We start from the raw sequence: 20129 nt of genomic DNA on the forward strand, positions 1-20129 counted from the left end.
AGTTGCAGTGAGGAACCAACCACCGACAAGTGAATCCAAATAAAATGTAATTTATTAATTGATAGAGCAAGTGATAATAGGCAAATTACAGTGCTGGGTGCAGCCAACAAAAGGCTTGCACTCACCCGGGAGTGCTGGGTGTAGCCGGGGAGTCACCACTCCACCATCGGCCCACGCCACTTGGCAGTTCAGTCCTCCTTTTTATCTGTTGTTGTTGGGTGGCCTTCCGGTGTTCTCTGCATCTGTGCCGATAGTTGCTAGGGGGTCTTATTCTGCCTTCTGGTGGTCGTCTGGACGAAGGCTCCCGTCCTCTTCCTTGAGGTCTTACAATAGCCTTTACCATATATAGGCACATAGCTACATATAGTTACACATTTGCTTAGTTAGTCTTTCAAAATATTAGCTTCTGACAGTTTGCAGTTTAAGCCTTATGACAGTTATTTTGCAATATATTAGCCCGTTATATTCATCTTGCAACATATTAGCTGGTTACATCTATCCTTGCAGGTTTTTTTCTATTATTGGCTTTTCCCCCTCTTATAGTCTTTTTAGCAACTTGATGAACAAACTAAGACATTAACTCATTACACTTTGCAGCAGAAATTTGCCAGTTCATGAGATGGCAGCTAAAGGTAGATGCTAGGCCTTCAACTTCAGAATGTCCTCAAAACTAATAGTCACAAAAAAATCCCCACAACAATTAGAAACTCAGGTTCCGTTTCATAGAAACATAAAAGAAATCTAGGTCCCTGCTTCAGTAAATATTTTCAGCAGGGTAGAAAACGTCCTCCTCAAGAACAAAGGAGAAAGTGAAGTATTTGTATTGGTGGAACAGCAGGCCAAAGGCCTTACACACTGAACCCTGACTTGAGCCAACAGAAGCTGTGAGAAAGCTGACAGCTATTTGTGAGAACAGAGTCCTGCAGCAGTGGAAAACAACCTACTTTCCTGCTTTTTTTCCTGAGAAAAAACTCTAGGATTGTGAAAAACACTAGCCACCTGTACGAACTGTTTTTGCAACCCTTAGGTAGAAAAATGAAACTATGTCACAAACAACTCTTTCTGCATGTACACACCAGGGGACTGAGTGACCAATCAATACGGGGTAACAACATGTTACTGCCCAATCAGGGATAGACAAAGGTGTTCTTTAAAACTCTATATAAAGAGACACGGGAATAAACCGACACCTTCTTTTGCTCCATTAAAAGTGTATCCCATGCCTTTCTTTAATGAGCTTAACAGCGATAGTATTCTTCTAAGTCCTTCCTTAATTTTGTTACTTAAAACTCTAAAATGCATATAGTCTTACAGAATCATGCTCAATTTTTTTCTCTTTATTCATGCCCACACAACCTCTGAACTTCCCTACCTCACATTTGTTTCCCTTGTTCTTGTTTCACTTAGGCCTGTGCATCTCCTGTCCTGAAAAGAAAAGTATTCTAAGTAGAAGGCATTCAGAGAAAACCAAGAACCATTTGTTTCAAAACAATACCTTAAAACTTTATTAACTTTTGTATAAATGATCAATATTAAAACTAGCTATTAGAAGTTGATAACTTTCCAGAACAGTTACAAAAATGTAGTTGTTTGTTCAAAATAAACGACCACCTCGGAACAGAAGCCTTATGATGAAATCTGCAGTTATTCACAGATATAAATTACTTTCTCTTGGGTACTGCAAAGGATAATTAGATGCCAAAGAGAATTTTAAGGTCAGCCAGAGTGAGCTTAGTGAAGCTTTCTCCTTTGCCTGACAGAACCTGCTGGGCAAGACCTTTCTTCCTCTTCTGGAGTTGTAGGATCTTTTCTTCTACCGTTCCTTCACAGACAAATCTAAAAAAAAATTTAAAAAGGACAAAACAAATCCACACCATCTCAAGTGCTAGAAAAAAAACCATCAGTGTTATTCAAACACTTCCCCAGTACATTTCAAAAGATTAATCTTACTTAGAAATTAATAATTAGCCAATTATGTGACTGACAAAATATTTTCCTCCTATTTTGTCTCAAACTGAGACAACCTTTGAACAGAAAACAGCTATCCTCATATCCAACCACAATAGCATTTCAAATATAAGTCCGATGCACTTCAGGTCTCAACTTTGGTCATCTGAAGTAACAGCAATTGTGTGACAAAATCCTGTAATTATTGCATGATAACTGATGGCACCTATTATACAAAAAACATTGTACCCAAAAGAACATTTTAGATTCAAGTCTTTGAATGTGCTGTGCATTTACAACAACTAATTTAATCTTTCAGTACTTAGCTACAGATGCTTTTTATAAAAGTCAACTTTGCCACTTATTAGAAACGCTTCATGTGTTTTTTATTAGTGATACTAGAAAGATTCCGGCTTAGGGATCACAGTGAAAAAATCTCCACTCAATTAAGAGAAATCTTTTGGTGCCCAAACTGTTCTCAGGAATGAACAGGACACCCCCAATAATCCACAGGCTGAAAAACAAGAAACCCTGCTAGCTGTCAGGACAGCAACATGCTGTCCTGTGCCACATGCATGCAAGTGCCACACAGAACACATGAAAACATGTTTATCTCACTGCCCAAATCTCAATGCCACTGTCAGACCTTGTGTCTAGCTATAAGTAGAGAAAACAAGGTCTCATCTCACTGACTAAAGCCAGACAGTATATAAGCAGCAGCTCCTCCTTCTGCAAAGTAAAATGCTGACCTGTGTATCACAACATCCTTCTTCTGCCCCACTCGGTAAATGCGGTCACATGCCTGGTCCTCCAGAGCAGGATTCCTAAAAGGTAATTAAAAAAAAACCAAAACAAAACAAAACAGTTCACTCATTTTCCTGCCTCCAGGGAATCCTGTTTTCTTCCTCTGTAGAACTAAAACTGCTCCCAGGCTACCTCAGGTTTACCAGCTTGATGGCCAGCCTTCACCCTAACTTCCCCTTGCCCTGGGAAAGCCAACTGCATGACTGAGACCACTGGTCCATGTAGCCCCAAGCCTGGCCAACAGTTGCTACTCAGAGAAAGCTGAGTAGGTGGTAAGGAAAGAGAGAAGCAAAAAGGCAAACCCCAGTGAAAAAGGCCATCACTCAGGAATATTTACATAAGAGGTGGGTCCATCTGATAAAGTTACAGGGAATACTTGTTGGTGTAACCTCCATATTGTAGAAGCATCTCCTTAATGCTACTACTTAGCAGTTGGTTTTGTATGAGAAACATTTCGTTTGCTTTTTAAGTTCTCATGAGTAACATTTAGTTTAAAAAACGCACGACTGTGACTTTGATGAGACAGCACAAATATCAGGAGCTTGCACACACTCTTCTCATATGTAAAACCCAAAGGTACTCTAGCTGGGCCCAGTTACAGACTATGCTCGACACCATTGATTTATTTCAAGCCAAACTGCCTGTAGGCATTACTGCACCATTTCTATTACTGTAAGAAATTAAGCCAGGGACTGCCAAGTCCCTGCAGCATTTTGTGATACAGAGCTGCATACCTGGATTGCTGTTATATTCCTGTATTTTTTCTTGCCCCTAGAGTACTGTACTTCAGGGCAGTGAGCACTGGATTGACAAATCAGTATCTCGGATGAAGGCCACAGTAAAAACACTTTCCCCTAACTAACCACTAACCCCAAATATAAGCTAAACACCTCCTGCCTAACCCAGTTGCATCAAACATTACATCCAGTGACAAAGCAAGCAGCACGCCCTACATATCCTCTCCAAGATGGAATTTGTATTTCTCTTTACCAGTGCATGTCAAGGAGAAAGAGATGGTTTCCTCCAGTCAAGTTCAGTCCAATGCCTCCAGCCAGCAATGAGACCAACATTACCTTCAAAGGCCAAAAGAGAGTTAAGGAACCTGTTTACAACCACTGAGTCAGACATCACAACTGCTCACAGCAGGGCTAGGGAATACTTCCCTGCCCTGAACGCATACCTGAGGCCCTTTGGGATTGTTATTGAACTCTTCCACCACATCCATCCTCTGTTTGGGATTGACAGAGCCATCCACTGTGGCATACTTCAGCCCCAGGCGCTGCAGGTGCACAGCTACAACTTTGAGCATGCTTGTCCACTGAGAGACAACCACGCTGGAGAGAGAACAGGGAGTTCATAACCAGCACTCGGTACTGAAACAGTTTGGTCATTACAGTGTCTCACCCAAGGGGACACAACAATTCAGGCACTCTTCCCCACTGCAAACTGGAGCCAAGCCCCTTCCCAATTCAGAAATAGAGGTGTAGTGGTAGAACTTACTGTGATAGACTAATAACCAATAAACTTCATATAAATTAAGTCTATAACTTTCACCTCTATTTTTGGATTTTACATTTTCACCTCCCAACCACAAACCTGAGTCACAACACAGCTTTTTCTGAAAATCACAAAAATCAATACCAACACCAAATTTAGATTCAGATTCACTATAGCCTCTCACTCTCCAGTTTGTTGGACTAAACAGTTTCTGAGGCAGTAACTTGTTTAATAGTTTCTTGAAAGGGAACAAAAGCAATGTTGGTGCTCCCATTCTTATGAAGGGAATACTTTTTGGAAAAGACTGGAAAAAAGCTTTCTATAGGTCCTCTGATCAATGCATTCCTTTATCTCTACCAGGTTCAGTTTTAATCTCTACTTTAGTCCTCCACTTTTGGTTGTAGGGTGGGCAAATACTTCTCATCACAACAAAATTATTCCCAATCCTACTTCTGGAGAATAGGCTTCCTGGGCCTCAAGGCCTGAGACTTCTCGCACATTCCCTTATGTTGACACTTATCTGTATCTTAAACTCCCCTCTTTTGTCTCAGACTTTTTTTTTCCTCAAGACTTATGTTCAACTACTGCAGTACCGACACCATTTTATCATACCATGAGTTTTGTATTCAATTATTTTAAGCTATTTCTGCTGTTCTCAAGAAACAATGTGCTTCTCTCAATCACTATGACTAAAGAAAAGGACATGGTTCCTAACCTTTTATGAGGCTCTGGGTGACTCTGAATGGTTTTCAATTCGGCCAAGAGTTGAGCTATCTGCAGGAAAAAAAAAAAAATCCAAAACATTAGTCTGCTTGCTCTCATAATCCAGCTCATGCTTGGATATTCTTTATTAAAAGTAGAAAGTGATCAAAATAGCTTTTCAACTGAAATTTCTTCTGTGTTTAGAGTTTGAAGAGATTTTAATAGTCATTGGTAAGAACACTCCCCACAGAAAACAGGGCCAGGAAATCAAATCATACAAGCCTGTCTTACGGATTCCAGCCTTCCTGTGGGAAGTTATTGCAACCTCTCCTCTTGCTGCCACCTCTTTTTTCTTGCTCATCACAAGCACCATGATCTCACATACAAGCTCTTCTGAGGTTCTGGGAATCCAGTGGTTAAGATTTTCACTTAGTTTTTCAGCAGTCACATTGTCACAGCTTTACTAAAAGTACTGCTCAACGTGTGAGAAGTTGGAGTTCCCAGAAGGGGCTCAGCAGGCTATCAACCTATTCATCTGATTTCATCTCAATTGGCAACTTAGCCTGATCTGCAATTACCATTTAAGAGGCAAAGTGCTGAAATCCAAGCTTCTCAAGGAAGGTAAGAATGCCACAACCAGAATACCTTGGTGCTCTCCCTGGTGATGTCAAAGATATCTGTTTCAAAAGCTGTGCCATTGAGGTAGACTGTTGACTTGGAATCAGGAGTCTGGAGCTCAGACAGTGTCAAAGCACCAAGCTGTTCCTCAATGGAGAGTGCAAGGCCTTCACTTTTCAAGTTAACTTGATCCAGAGCCTGTGGGAAGAAAGGAAAATAATAAGAGATCACAGTCAAATCTGAGATCAAATTTAGTACTGATCCAGTCAGCACAGTATCTGTTGAGGACACTGGGTTTGAAGGATGCTCTGCAATATGAAGACAGAACAATTAAGAAACACTACTGGATCAAATCGTTCCTTTGGACCTTTATTCTGCCCCAAAAGGGGCAGTGTAGGGAAAGCATGTGAGCTTAGCCATTTCCTGTGGTCCAGTCTCCTTGGACTCCCCCCGTGCCTCAGCATTTAACAACTGCAGGATTACAGATGTTAGCACATAAATTCCTGTGTGTTCCCCTAATAGCTGAACTCTCTCTACAGCTGATATATATATATATAGTTCAGAGCAGAGAACTCCTGAAAGATTAGTCTGCTTCATGCAAGGCAACCTCAAAGCACTGACAGAGCTCTCCAATACAAAAGCCCTTGAAACAGGCTACACTTGTGCACTTTTCAAGAGACTATGTTAAGATTAAGACTTTTTTACCATTAAAATTCTAGTTCCCTTTTTGTCCGAATAAATGTATTTCCAAAGACACAGCTGCCTGTATAAGTTATGCTGATGAACTCTTCCGTAGAAGGTAAGCCCATCTAAAACATCTTGGGCTTCAAAACAGAGTTCTAAAATTGACTCTATTCATACTCTCATAGCTAAGAGAAACAAAGGTGTTACCAAGTCTGTTAACTTGCATAAACACTTGAAAAAATCCCCACAAAACCCCCATACCACTACAATGCAATTACCACTTTCAGTAAGGAGAGATGGCAGCAGCACTGACGGAGCCTCAAGAGCATGGACAAGACATGGACAGTACTTGAGACCTGGGAGGCACTTTGTGAGCCTGCTAGAAATTCCTTTTGACTGACTCCAAACTCTTGTGCAACTGCCAAGGAAGGAAGACAAAACATCAAGAGCTCTTGGAAGCATTTCTGAGCACTGCCCATCCACCTCCAGGAAGAGGTTCACAAAGAGGAGTCAAGAATGAACAGGCAAGCAAATACCTGATTTAACACAGGAACTCATCAACCCCCAATTTAAGTTAAAAAAGGAAAAAAAGATAACACAAGTCAGAGTATGATATACCATACATTAATGCTGACATATGTTATCTGAGCAACTAGACCTTTATTTCAAAAGCAATTTTAGGCCCAGAAGGGTAAGAGATTTTCCCAGAGCCACAACGACGAGAACACACTTAGTATTCTAAGGTATAAGTCTTTGGAACACGAGGGGAGCATTTTCTGAAGAATTTCCAAGTCCTGACCCCAGGTCTGTTCCCCCTTCTGAGCTGTGCACTTAAGAGCCACTTCTGAAAATGTTTTTAGGCGAGGGCATGCTCAAACCTTTCTCAAACGGATTATCACCATCATACTCTCTGTCTTCATTTTTCTGCTCTTGTCTCTTTAGGTATGACTGTAGTGTTGACCTGTAAAAAAGACAAAGACACTGGGATTCACAGCAAGAAAAAAGGCAGGAGAGACCTGAGCTTAGCAAGCTGATGATGCATTAAGGTAAGGAAGGTTTTATTAATCATTCAGTCACAAAAATGATCACCAAAAAAACCCCAGTCTTGTTTAACCTGAGTATGATCAAAACCAAAGATGCATTTTGTAATTCACAAGAGAAAGCAAGTTGCCTTTTGAGTATGAGAACACTTTTAAATCCATATTTAAAAGGAAGGGAAAGTCTTTACAGTGAGACTGCTGAAAGAGCCTAGGAGAACACAAAGTGATGCTGGCTTGCATTACTGCTATCTGGAGAGGCCAGTATAATTCCTAACTGTACAAGAATCACAGAGCAAAGATTATAATTCTCTCATTTACAGGTGCTCACACATCATCATTTAAGAACTACTTGTTGCAATTCCAAATCTTTGGAGTCTTGAAATCAGTGAGATTAAGTGTAAGGCTAGAATACAGAGCTCATATAAGGCATGAATATATGGGAGAAAAGAAATTATTCAGTTTTGCCTGCTACCTGAACAAGCAGTGTATTTTCAAACACACTAGACAGATAAATCAGAATGGAAAAAAAATTAACAGGAATTTATCCAAAAGCCCTCCTCATCTAAGTGAATGTCTCCTCTGATTTCCATATCAACAAGAAACAAACCCACAAAATACCATATCTCTACCCACATTCATACCTGGATCTTGCAAAGAGCACATTGTACACAGATTGCTCCTCTGCTGTAAGTTTTAACTGATGCAACTGCGTCCTACGCTGGGGCAGAGATACCTGAAGTGAAAATTCACAGGATCAGATGTATGTAGTGCAAGTCTTAGAGAGCATCACAAACAGCAGCAATCCAAGATTTAACACAACAAACACACTAAATCTCAGAAGATAGCTGTTAGTTCACTAAAGCCAAATGTATTAACGCAGTTATGACAAAACAGACACTCACAGAACTCGAAGGAGCCTGGTTAACACTCACAATAAAATCTTTATTCCAGCTCATCCAATAACAAGTTCATACTATGTATGGACTGCTCAACAACTACCACAAAGGGATAAATTTTTGTGTTGTTAAAGTACCTTATTTCCCCTTTCAAAATCAGACAGTAGACTAAAACTATACCTTTTAAAGGCTTAAGAAACACCTATGACTAATATTCCATTCAACAGACTGTTTGTAAAAAGCAACGCAGAAAGCCAATGCTCCAGCACACACCAGGTCTATTTGACATGTGGCAGCTTGGATTCTCAGACCTAGGCTAGTCCAGTGATCTAGACTAACCTTCCACTAAGTGGCCATCTATATGCAATTACTTGGCATATTTTGGTCTGATATAAATAATATGTGATTTATAACTGAAAGGTTTCATTATTTCCTTTAATTCTGCTTTCTGGGTAAGCAACCAAATCATCCCACAGACATTTGCTTCTCTTGCTCAAGAGGCTGCAGCAGATGGGAAACCCCACCCATTAACAAATTTATGCATGTAAATAACTAACTGTCTGCTGCAAGGAAAACAATGGAATGATGGTACAGTTTTGGAGGGTAAAGCTCTTACCAGGGGCTTGCCAGCTGAATCCAACTGGTCCTTAGTTCTCTGCAGTAAGAGGCTCCTGGTTAAGAGGCTTAGCCTCTCCCCTCCCTTCCTTGTGTTGTTATCTACCTGGTACTTCCAAACTTTGTATTCATCAAAAGGAGAGCAACGTAGAAACCTGTGACAGGAAGGAAAGAGACTTCATACCAAGGGAAGAAGAGTTCTTCACTTACTCTGGAGTGACCAGAACCAAACTTCTTGTACCAAAACAAACCATTTCCAAATGCTGTAACTGCATGACCAAGGAGCAGTAATTAATTTCCAGTGTAATGGTGGTAATAACTTGTTTGCTTAGATGTCCTACCATCACTAATACTGTAAGTACCTCTTTCTGATTCTGTACCCATCACTTCCTCTTAGCCCATTATGTTTCAAGCACAACCAGCAAACAAAGGACATCCAGATGCACTTGCCAAAAAGCATATTCATTGGTTATTTCAAAATAGCAAACTTCTTACTTGACAGTTAATTTCAATTATCCAAAATTAATCTCAAATGCAAGTTCTCTCTGTTACCATTTGTAACTTTTCCTCCCTCAGCAATGAGGAGCACTGTTTATCATTGTTCAGAGAATCCAAAGTTTTCACTCTTTCCTTCAATGCCCTCGTAGCACAACACTCCAAGAAGGTCCTCCCAGGATGCCCTGGTAACAACAGGGATTAACTCAAAAAACCTCTGTTCATTAAAATTGGTTTTGTGCATACTCATCCTGAAGACAAAGGAGATCCAAGGTAATTTCCCCTTTGTTCTCCACGGAGGCAGAAAAGCTACATGCAACACATGGTCAGACTTTTGCAATGCCTCACCACAGCCTTTGCAATCCATTAATATAACTAATCCTACTACCTAATGGTGCTAACCATTAATATAACTAATCCTACTACTCCACATATCTTAAAGACATCTCAAACTTAGAAACAACTTCAGCACTTCATCAGAGAAGAATTACTAAAACTGGATCCCTGCCCATGTGTCACGTGCAGCCAGCTCACCTCAGCAGAGAGTACATGTCCAGCAAGTTGTTCTGTATTGGCGTCCCAGTGACAGCCCATCTGGCACTGGCTCTCAATTTGCACACAGCTATAGAGGTTTGAACCCGTGGGTTTTTAATATTGTGAGCTTCATCCAATATAATTCGAGCCCAAGCTACCCTGAGCAAAGGGGAACAGGGAGATGATCCACTCTGAAAGAAAAAGCATACTATAATCTGAATCAAAACCTAGGTTCTCTAAGGAGGCACAAGCAAACACATTTTTCCAGCACAAAGTATTTTTGTGATGTTAGTCAGCAGCAGTTTGTGTTCTTACTGTCATGTAAGAAATAGTCTCCAAAAATCATCCCTTTAAAGCTTCCACGTTTAAAGTTCATAAGCCAAAAACTAACTTATTTGCCTGATCTCAATAACAATTTCTAGTATTTTGTTCATTTTCTTGCTTTTAACATTTTATCTTATAATGTTGTTGTTTCAAGAGGTGTTTCCTATCAGTAAAGTTTTGCTATGCTGAGATGAAGGACCACATATAATTATTCTGATCTCTCAAAATTTTATAGATGCCACCTAGAAATTTCAGAAAATTCCAAGTCCTGTTTTCATCGAGAGCTACATCTAGAGCTGGGCAGAGAGGTAGGAGACAGCAAGAGACTTCCTCTACACTGTGTAGTCATTTCAGTCAGCACTCAGCAATCACATTGTTATTTTCATAGTCCAGCCAGCACACTGCTGTTTCTTCAAGGCAGCATGGAAGCTGCCTCAGTCTCAGTTCAGACTGACCCAGAGCCTGAGGTTTCTGGTAGTTTGGGGTGGCATTAGCGCTTCAAGCAACAAACAGAAGATTCTACTACACCTTCACCTCAAAGGAGAATGAGATTCATCATTGCATTCTTGAAATTACTTTTCAAGACATTTCAACTGTCTGAATTCAATGTAACATATTCTATAATTCTACAGAACATATATATTGTGAATATATCTGTTCTTGCTCCACTTCACAGCACTTCCTCTCATCACTTTGCTTTTACAAAAATAATTAACAGGGGTTTATGAAAAAAAAAATCAAGTTGCTGCTCACTGTAGCACATATAAGGTGCTACTTCAAACAACAATGGTTTGTAACACCTGAGAACAAAACTTTAAGGCAATTCCCTATTGACATTATGGCTTCTCACCTCCACATCATGGTCCTGAGCAGGGACTTCCCCCTCCTCTTTGGTTGTGGGAATCTCCTTGGAGAGAAGGCTGTAGGTTGTGACAACAACATCATATCCAGAAAGCCTGAATTAAAAGAAAGTAGTAATCAGGAACAAGAACCAATAAGAATTTTTTTTGCAAGAGAGACTACATGCATGCTGAAGTATGCATTTAAGAACAACACAGTGCGACACAAGCTGAAACTCTTTTACAGAAAACTGAGCTTCTTTGCAGTTAAACAGGAAAAACACATTGTCCCCATTTTAAGGATACTGGAAGTAGACACATCAAGCTCAAGATTACAGGAAAAGCCCATTGATCAGAATGCACACCACATGGCATGAGCAGTACTTAGAGCCAGGCACCCAGGAATACTGCTCAGCATGGCCTGAAGAGGTCTAGAAAACACACTGAATTATATACATTAAAAAATACAACTACCAAGCACAAGCATGGAAGAAACTGCCATTGACAATCTTTATATTCTCTTTTGGAGAATATACACCTTTATTTTGTTATCAAAAGCAACAACAACCTCCACCAGAACCACTGAGCATGGGCACAGGCCATAAATGTTTTACTAAATACACCTTGATAGCACACATCAGTCTGACTTTCTGGCCCTTCCACATTTTAATACTTCACATTCTCCCATCATTCTACATCCACTTTCATTTCAATTTTGATAAATGGTGTCTCTTGCTACATCGTATTTTGTTTTTCTCAGTCATATTTATGGTTTAGCACTTACACCTCTGCATGCTTATCTCGATTTGCCCCGTGGTACAGACAGACCCTCAGTTTGCCAAAGACCACACGTCTCTCAATCTCTTTCTTCCAGTGATGGATCAAGGATGCAGGACAAATAACTAAAGTGCCATGGGAAGGGATAATAGTGAAGTCTAAAAGAAAATATTGCAGACAAGTTTCAATGTCTTCACATTAGACTAGAACAAAGACAGAATTTTTGGAATTTGCAATTGAGAAGAGTGTCCAACCAATTCCATGAGGATACAGACAGTGCAAACTGTGGACACAGAAGCAATACTCTTTAAAAAAGCACTAACATCCCCAGTGTCTGTGGACAAGATAAAAATGATCTTTGGGGGAGAGTTGGAAAGAAAAAAGATCAGTTACAGAGAGGTGAGTAGTAACTATTTGAAGTCCCTATGAAAACTACGCATATGTTTAAAAAACTGTGAAATCTTTTGCAAACCCAGCATATCACTCTCTACAACTTCCTGAAAGGTAGTTGTAGTCAAGTGGGGGTTGGTCTCTTTCTCCAAGCAGCAACATACAGAACAAGAGGTCACAGTCTCAAGCTGCATCAAGGGAAATACAGGTTAGATATTAGAAATAAGTTTTTCATGCAAAGAGTGACAAAGTACTGGAATGGTCTGTCCAGGGAGGTGGTGGAGTCACCATGCCTGGACGTGTTTAAAAAAAGAGTGGATGTGGGACTCAGTGCCATGATTTAGTTGAGGTGTCAGGGAACAGGTTGGACTCGATGACCTTGAAGGTCTCTTCCAACCTTGTGATTCTGTGATATGCTGGCTTTAACTACTTCAGGAAATCCTTAAAAAAAAAAAAAGATCTCCAAACAATATAAAGTAATGAGTTGGAAAATCCTACACATCCAATGGGAGACAAAAATGACCCTGATCAGAGAAAGGCCATGTAAGGAGGCACAGTACAATTTAGCCAAATGAAAGCTTCCTGCAGAAGGAATATGAGCACAGATACAGTGTGTTGCTCTACAACCCCTTAACCTATAATGCTTTAGGTATTTCAGATGGCACTTCATCATAATGCATGTGCTGTAGAATGGAAAAAATTCTGTACCATTTTTGGATAGCCATATTTCTAATGTCTCCTTTCTTTTCTCTGTCTTCAGCTGCTTCTGGGCCAGAATGAGAGCAATCATGGTTAGAGTCTTCCCTAAGCCCATGTCATCCGCTGCAAAAAGACGCACGCAAGTTATCACCTGCAGAAATGAGCCCCCTTGGATCTACACTGAATGAAATACTACAACAGAAAGTGTCCTGGGGAACCCAGAAAATCAAAAATACACAGATGAAAATGTCAGGGTATGATTTAGCAATTGGTTAATAACTGTACTTGGTAATAGGGCACAGAAAACAAGCCCTTTTGACATGTCTACCAGTTATTGGCCTCCAAGTAAGTTACATGCACAACTTTGCTGCCATAGATCTGCCCCACAAAATCCACTTTGCCATTCTGTTGCTCACCCAGAATTCCTCCACACGGCCTCTGACTCTCTCTCCAGAGGAGCCATGAGAGCGCCTGTTTCTGGTGCTGCAGCAGTGGGACCTGAGGGGGTGAGTGAGACAGAGAATTTGAAGGAAATACCTGGCAAAATTTAGACACTTCTGCTTCCTGTACCAATTGCCATGTTCAACTGTTTTAAGAGGTGTTTCATATCAGTAAAGTTTCATATCAGTAAAGTAGGATTTTACTACAATCCAACTAAAAGGAGTTTACCTACCTGATCCTTTTCCATAGGGGCTGGGATACCCAAGGTAAGCAACTTCTGCAGACAGGAGGTAAGCAGTGCCATATGTGAGTCTTCCTAATGTTTCCTGCGCTAACCAGCCTAATGCCTCAGAGTGCTCTCAGAGAGCAGATAATGATGGCTTGTTGAGCGGGAAAATCCACCCCAGATTGCCTTGCTTACAACAGCTACCACTATCAAGGAAAGGGATTGAGAACACTTCCCCTTTTCTCACAGAGTCTAAGACCCCCTACAGACTCTTAAAACAGGAAGAGGGACTACATACTACCATCACAGGACATTCAGTGGCCTTCCCCACCACTGAAAAGGTCCTAAGACAAGTGACACAACATATATGCATCTACATCCTGTAGAGGCACATGCCTTTGTTCCAATACCTTGTATATAACCTCAAACAGATCAGAACTACTCTGGAGTCCATCACATTCCATGAACGTAAATCACCTGCAAACCTTTTATGAAAGATTATTTCTTGTAGCTCAACAGGAAGAATGAAAAATGAAGTTCTCAGCCTGTTCCTCACACCTCTGTTCTGCCAGTCACATACAAACAACATGGATGGAACTAAATAGAGTATCTCCTTCCAGCAGGATGCAAAGTATGTCAAAGTGGGAAGGAAGGAATGCTCTAGGGTACCACTCAGATGTTGTGATTCATTCATCAGCATGACAGCTTCCGTCCTTGCCAACCCACCTTCAGTCCAGAGGGATCTTCAGCTGCTGTCTCCTCTGTTGGACAGGATTCTAGAGATTTGTGAAGATGATTAATAGCCTCAAATGTGGCACTGTGTACAGCCCTGATTCGGTGTTCTGTCATTCTTTCTTCATACAGATTCTGCACACCAACACTCACTGCAAAGATACAGTACCAGAGATGTGTCTACAAAGCTAACTTTCCCAAACAGATCTTTCACCCCAGAGACTGACTTCAGTGACTACAGATGCCTGAGGGACAGTATGCAGCAACAAAACAGGCTTAGTACTCTCACATGTATCCATAAATTGCAGGATTATTTCAGAAATCGTACTTAACTGGGTTCTCTGTAATAGCAAAGTCTTTCTGTACTTACTTCCAAAACTTTGGCCACTGGAACCCAAAGTAGCAGCAGCTGAGAGGTGACTCTGTGAGCCTGCAGAGGCATTTGCTGTAGGATCCTGAAGCAGGAGAAGTGCTATCGACTTTGTACCACCTGGCCTCCCAACTGGGTTAGATAAAGACTCTTCACAGCAGCTGCTGCTTGTGCTATCCTGCCCTTAAGGAGAAAGGAATCACAGGCGGAAAAGGTTGGACAGTGAATCTCAAGAGCCTTGCTCTACAGCCCAGACAAGAGCCTTCATTTTGCCCAACAGTCTGCTTGCAAAATACTATGAAGTGGTGACACCAGTTTAATAGCAGATTACCACATCACCTGAGCTACTGCAACTGTGAACATGTGCTCTCGGCCTGCTGGTGTGACAGGCAATGTGTCCAGCTGCAGCCTCAGTATGTGGTTTACAGCAATACAGTGAATTCTGCAGCTGTGATCAGAGTAGTGCAAACAAGGTCAGTTTTGCACCCTGTTCCCAGATAATTTATTAATATTGAAGCCGTGTCTCTTCTCAATATTTTGGAAACAAAAACTATATATCCAAGAACAAATGGGCCAAAAGAGCTCATGAGCTTTTCTCTCTCAGGAGTGGCACACTGGAAGCTGCCCATTTTGAATCTGGTAGCTGGAATATTCAGTGATAACAAACATGCATGAACTACACAGATTCATAATGCAACAGAGGGAGTGAACACTTCATTGGCATGTTCTCATAGAGATACCTGTCTTAGTCATGTAGCCAAAGCTGGAAACCTAGATCCTAAGGGTGGGAGGAAATTCCCTTGGGAAGCCACTACATTACAGAGGAAACATTTGACTTGCTCCGTTCATCAGCTCCCAGACATGTACTTTGCAATTAACAATTTTCCTCTTCAGTAAATCTCAACAGACCCTGTTGAGGGTGGTTTTATAGACCGCAGGCCATATATAAGTATATGCTATGCTTCTTGCATATTAACAACTATTTTAAGACAAACTGTTTTGTAAACTTTTGGAGAAAAAAAAAAAATTAGCCCTACCTTTTTCACTAGTATCTGCTGTTGAAATGTTAAAACCACTGAGTGCAGCTTCCAAATCCTGCACTTGCTTTAATAAGCGCTCCCCTTTATCTGGCAGCATCTGAACATTCACTGTAGCCAATGTACTCTGCAAAAAAGAAAGAAACCAAAACTTGAGTGTGGTCACCAAGCTCTCTGCCAACACAGAACAATCAGGTCAGAAGTCTAAAAAGAACTAATCCTATCCCATTTTAATTTGCTTTTAGATACTGTTCTGTAGTCTCCAAAAGCTTTCCAGTGCCATTCAGTGCAATTAAACAGTCTTTTAGGAGAAAATAAACTAACCATTAGGGTTCTTTAGAAAACTAACCATTAGTGTTTCATTAGAAAATATGGAAGGACACAGGGATTCCTCCTTTTTATGAAACAGGCAGTCAGGTGAGTCAGACAATCTTAACATCTCTCACAACATTCAAAACATTTAACCTACTTGCACCTTTCTCTCTATGCTTGCACAAACAACAGTTATGACTTCATTTCAAAGTTCTGTTCTGAACTCCAGACAAAAAAGGGGGGGGGGGGATCATAATGAAAACTGTAAAACATAGTGATTGGCAATTTTTGGGAAAAAAAAAAGCAAACAGGCAAGTAGTTTATTTCACCCCAATGTAAGCTTTCATAGCTAAATCATTCCTACTGCACAAGGCCAAGAGACAGCCATGTTATTTACAAAGGTTAAACTGGCTGTGCACTATTCCATTTTATGCAAATTATTTTCAGGGTAAAAGGCAAGACACAACCTCAGGTGGGTCAAAACTGAGCATCCCCAAAGGCAGAAGATTGTACTACCGTTGAAGTTATTGGTCTGTATCTGCTTATTGCAACCAGTCTGTACAAAGGCTGAATTGCCTTCCATGCCACATCTTCCTAAGCCCCATTTTGAGTTTCTGCTGTGAGGATACATATTCTGATGCCTGTCATGAGTAACAGAAATCACCTTGAAAACAGAACAATAAAACCCCCAAATAATAGGTGCAATAATGACCTTTTTCTGTTTCAGCTGGAGTAGAAGACGGTTATGAAGCACTTTAGGGTCCTGGGATCCTTCCATGTGATATGATGCTGCTGCTCCTGGCAAAGGTGTCCCCTGCACACTCTTTCCTGATTTTCCTGAAGGAATCTCAACTGATTTCTCAGGTTTACTTTCACCTGATGAAGAACAAACAAATTGTTCTTTATCACTATCACTGGCAGAGGCTTCACCAGGAGACTGTGGCAGCCCTGGCCCGAGTTGTGTGTTGGGCAGCTCTGCCTCTGCCCTTCCCCTCAGGGCAGCACACTCTGATGCCAACTGTGCTCCTGCTGGGGAAGGGACATCTTCCTTAGACATTGGTGTCATTTCACCATTGTTCTGACCATTGCAATCTTTCTTTCTTGTGTGTTTATCCCTACAACTTTTTAAGCTTTTTTCTCCAAGCTGCTCCTCTCCTGGAGGCTTGGTACTTGTACTTTGCTTTCCAAGACTTAGTGGTAAGAGGTTTGATCTTGTGCCTGGCTCCTTGTCCACACAATCCGAAGGCTTCTTGGATTCCCTGGCACTGCCACCATATTTCTCTTCCTCTGAAAGTGTATTTTTCCCTTTCCTGGTCTCAGAAAGGCAAAGTTTGGATTCAGACACTGTAGTCTCCTGAAGTTCTGGGTCACTTTTACTTCCTGTGGATGATTTCTTTTTATTTTTGAGCTCTTCCAGAGGTACTGTCTCTATGGAGGAATCAGAGGTCAATTTCTTTTCTTTATGTGATACCAGCACACTCTCATTCTCTGCTTTATCTCCTTTTGCTTTAATTTCCTCTCCATTTCTTTGCTTCATTTGTTTCCAGGATGATGGTGCATGATTCTCATCTAGCACTTTGAATGGATTTCTTTGACTAGTGGGATTGAAGAAAGATTCTGTTCTGGACTGGGATTCCAAGGGGTTTGACACTTTGGTAGCTTTTGGATCCTGCAATATGTACATGGCAGTAAATGCTACTGTACAAATTATTAAAGCCTGTTAATAACACATACAACCTTATCACCTCAAGCAAGACTTCATCCTCTACCAAGATCATCTTTCCTATCATTTTAACAGAATCAGGATAACATTTCATAAGAAATCCAAAATAAATGCTGGTTTTCTACTTTTTCTTGCAATTCCCATTGTTTTTTGGGATCAAGTCCCAATAGCACAATCTCTAGAAAAAAAGCTAGAAATCAAATCCAAGCTTCTTCTAAGACTGAAGAATACTGATTACTTCACACAACTTAGAAGAAAGATAAATCTCATCTAGAGGACAGCAGGCCTGATACACTTCTTGGCTGGAAAATATAAAATCTTCCACTAAGTAGTTTCAGAGGTGATTATGGTATATGGAATGAAAAGCCATGCCAGAGTAAGGCGATATAATACAAACAAAACACTCTTACCTGCCATGGGAAGCTTCCACACCATTTCTTCCCATTCAACTTACTCTTGAGGCATCGGTAAAACAACCTACCAAGGATTAAAACAAGACTTCAATCCCAGAAGCCAATGAAGAAGCTCTAAGCATTATTTTAAAAGTAGTTTGCACCAAAAACATCACAGACAAGTTCTAAGAGTCTGTACTTTATATTCAGACCTTTGCATAACAAAAGGCTGTGATCAGAGCTTTTTACAGGAGTAGTGTTCTCTGAATAAAGATTCCTAGAGTTTGAGGTTTTTCTAAATTTTAGCAATATAAGAGTAACTGCTCAGGCAAAAATACTGTCTATGTTTAAAGCCTTAGAAGCATCTTATGATTTCAAGGTGCAAGGAAACAACTCTTCTTTTAGTTACACTGCACAGGCTACCTCATCTTTATAACAACTCTTTTTTTAAATTAGCAGCCAACCAAGATTGCTGCAAGTACTTTATCAGAACTAACATTGGGGAATTTGATGCTGAGTTTGGATGAATCCAATCACAGAGCCATGTTCAATTCTGTTAAAAACAAACATTATCTGATGACCCAGGTTTATACTATTGGATGTAACTGCTAATAAAAGTGGCAAACATTTGGAAGCAGGGTAAGTGAAGGCCTCAGGGCTCAAAGACTCTCTTCAATTCTAGAAGGAAACTGCAAGTTCTCTCTGGTTCTCCAACATGATTTGTTTCAACATGTGCAATAAACCCCTGTTTTCACTTTGAATGATTGGTAGTTCAACTCTCACTTGTTCATAAATAATAAAGAGAGCTAAGAGCCTCCTGATCCTAAGAATAACAATCTTTATTTTTAAGAGGCAGCATCCTACAAAGTCTTCAAAGATATCATAAAAATGAGATACTCTAAATAATGGGCCTCCTTTCCCACAGAACGTAGGTACAGCTTAGGTGGACGTTAAATCCTCATTACAGAAAAACTACTTAATCACAGGATTCAAGATTTTCTGACGTAAATGACTAAACGGCCATTAGTCAGAATCAGTTTGAGAACATATTATTTTAAGCACTGAACATACGATAAAGAAGTAAAAAGGAACACAGGTTTTACCCGTTTGAAGGCAGACATTCGGTTTTTTAAAAATCTGAGGAACTTACTGGTATTCATCTCTGTCCGGTTGCTGAACCAGGACTTGCAGCTCCACCACGCACCCCTCATGGATCAAGCAGTGAGAAGCAGGAACCCTGAAGGGAGGAAAGGAGAAGCGGAACAATACAGCCAAGACGAACTGCTCAGGAAACTGCCACCGCAAAGCAATCACTTGCGACAAAACAAAGGCTACGTAAGAAAACAAGTTTGCGACTGCTGACGCAGCAGTGAACTTCCCTCAGGACAGCCAAGTGTGTCCCCTGTCCCATCGTCCCCCTCCTGCCGCCCCTGCCCCTGCCCTGCACCTACGGCGCTGGGAGGACGAAGCCGCAGGCAGCGGAGTCTTGCGTCCCGCACACGTAGAAGCTCTTCCCTTTGTTGGGGCCATCGCGGACGCCCGTTTTCAGGAAGCAGAGGGACCCTGCGGAGCAGGGAAGAACGGAACTGGTCAGACCAAGCCCCCCACACACCGCCCCTCATGGAGGCCCCCGGGCCGCCCCTCACCGTGCTCGGAGCACAGCACGACCTCCATGGCCGGGCAGCACGGCCGCGCCTGCTCTTCGAACCGGCCAATCCCGCCGGGCCGGCGCTCCCACCAATCAGCGCGGGGCAGGGGCGGGGCAGCCAATCTCCGCTGCGCTGTGCTCTCCTCGCGCCCCCGAGGGCCGGAGCAGACGGGAGGGGAGATGCTAAGGGGGCGCGGCCACACAACAAGGGGCGTGGTCTTGCAGGGGTGGCCTCGGGCCCCGCCCCGGTGGCGCACCCGGCGCGGTCGCGCTCCCAAAGCCTGCGCGGTGCGGAGGGAGCCGTGCTCCACCCGGGACACCTACCTGTCCTGGAAACGGCTCTAGCTGCCGCGCCTGACAGCATCATCCCGTCAGCTGGACACACGT

At 41.6% G+C, this 20129-nt stretch overlaps 1 protein-coding gene across 1 annotated transcript; it reads right to left on the reverse strand.

The window, feature by feature from the left end:
* Positions 1 to 30: 30 nt before the first annotated feature.
* On the reverse strand, positions 31 to 19768 carry TTF2 (transcription termination factor 2). Its single transcript, XM_066572060.1, has 23 exons — positions 19741 to 19768; positions 19546 to 19657; positions 19245 to 19331; positions 18113 to 18179; positions 16692 to 17648; positions 15668 to 15794; positions 14631 to 14813; positions 14255 to 14412; positions 13278 to 13359; positions 12871 to 12984; positions 11780 to 11930; positions 11007 to 11112; positions 9833 to 10023; positions 8805 to 8958; positions 7934 to 8025; positions 7131 to 7213; positions 6531 to 6670; positions 5596 to 5766; positions 4964 to 5022; positions 3932 to 4085; positions 3742 to 3824; positions 2697 to 2771; positions 31 to 1836 (listed from the first exon to the last, which is right to left on the reverse strand). The coding sequence occupies exons 1-23, from the start codon at positions 19766 to 19768 to the stop codon at positions 1692 to 1694; spliced, it is 3519 nt and encodes a 1172-aa protein (XP_066428157.1). The 3' UTR covers positions 31 to 1691.
* Positions 19769 to 20129: the final 361 nt, after the last annotated feature.

Source organism: Molothrus aeneus, chromosome 2 (assembly GCF_037042795.1).
Source record: "Molothrus aeneus isolate 106 chromosome 2, BPBGC_Maene_1.0, whole genome shotgun sequence".
Classification (NCBI taxonomy): Eukaryota; Metazoa; Chordata; class Aves; order Passeriformes; family Icteridae; genus Molothrus; species Molothrus aeneus.

What these genes read in the sequence shown, in the direction of transcription:
- TTF2 (XM_066572060.1), bottom strand. Translation starts at nt 19,768, where the DNA reads ATGGAGGTCGTGCTGTGCTCCGAGCACG. An exon ending in ATTCAGCTGGCAAGCCCCTG is followed by an intron (nt 8,026 to 8,804) that starts GTAAGAGCTTTA and finishes TTTTCACTTCAG; the next exon opens with GTATCTCTGCCCCAGCGTAG. An exon ending in CACCCAGAGCCTCATAAAAG is followed by an intron (nt 4,086 to 4,963) that starts GTTAGGAACCAT and finishes TTCTCTCTCCAG; the next exon opens with CGTGGTTGTCTCTCAGTGGA.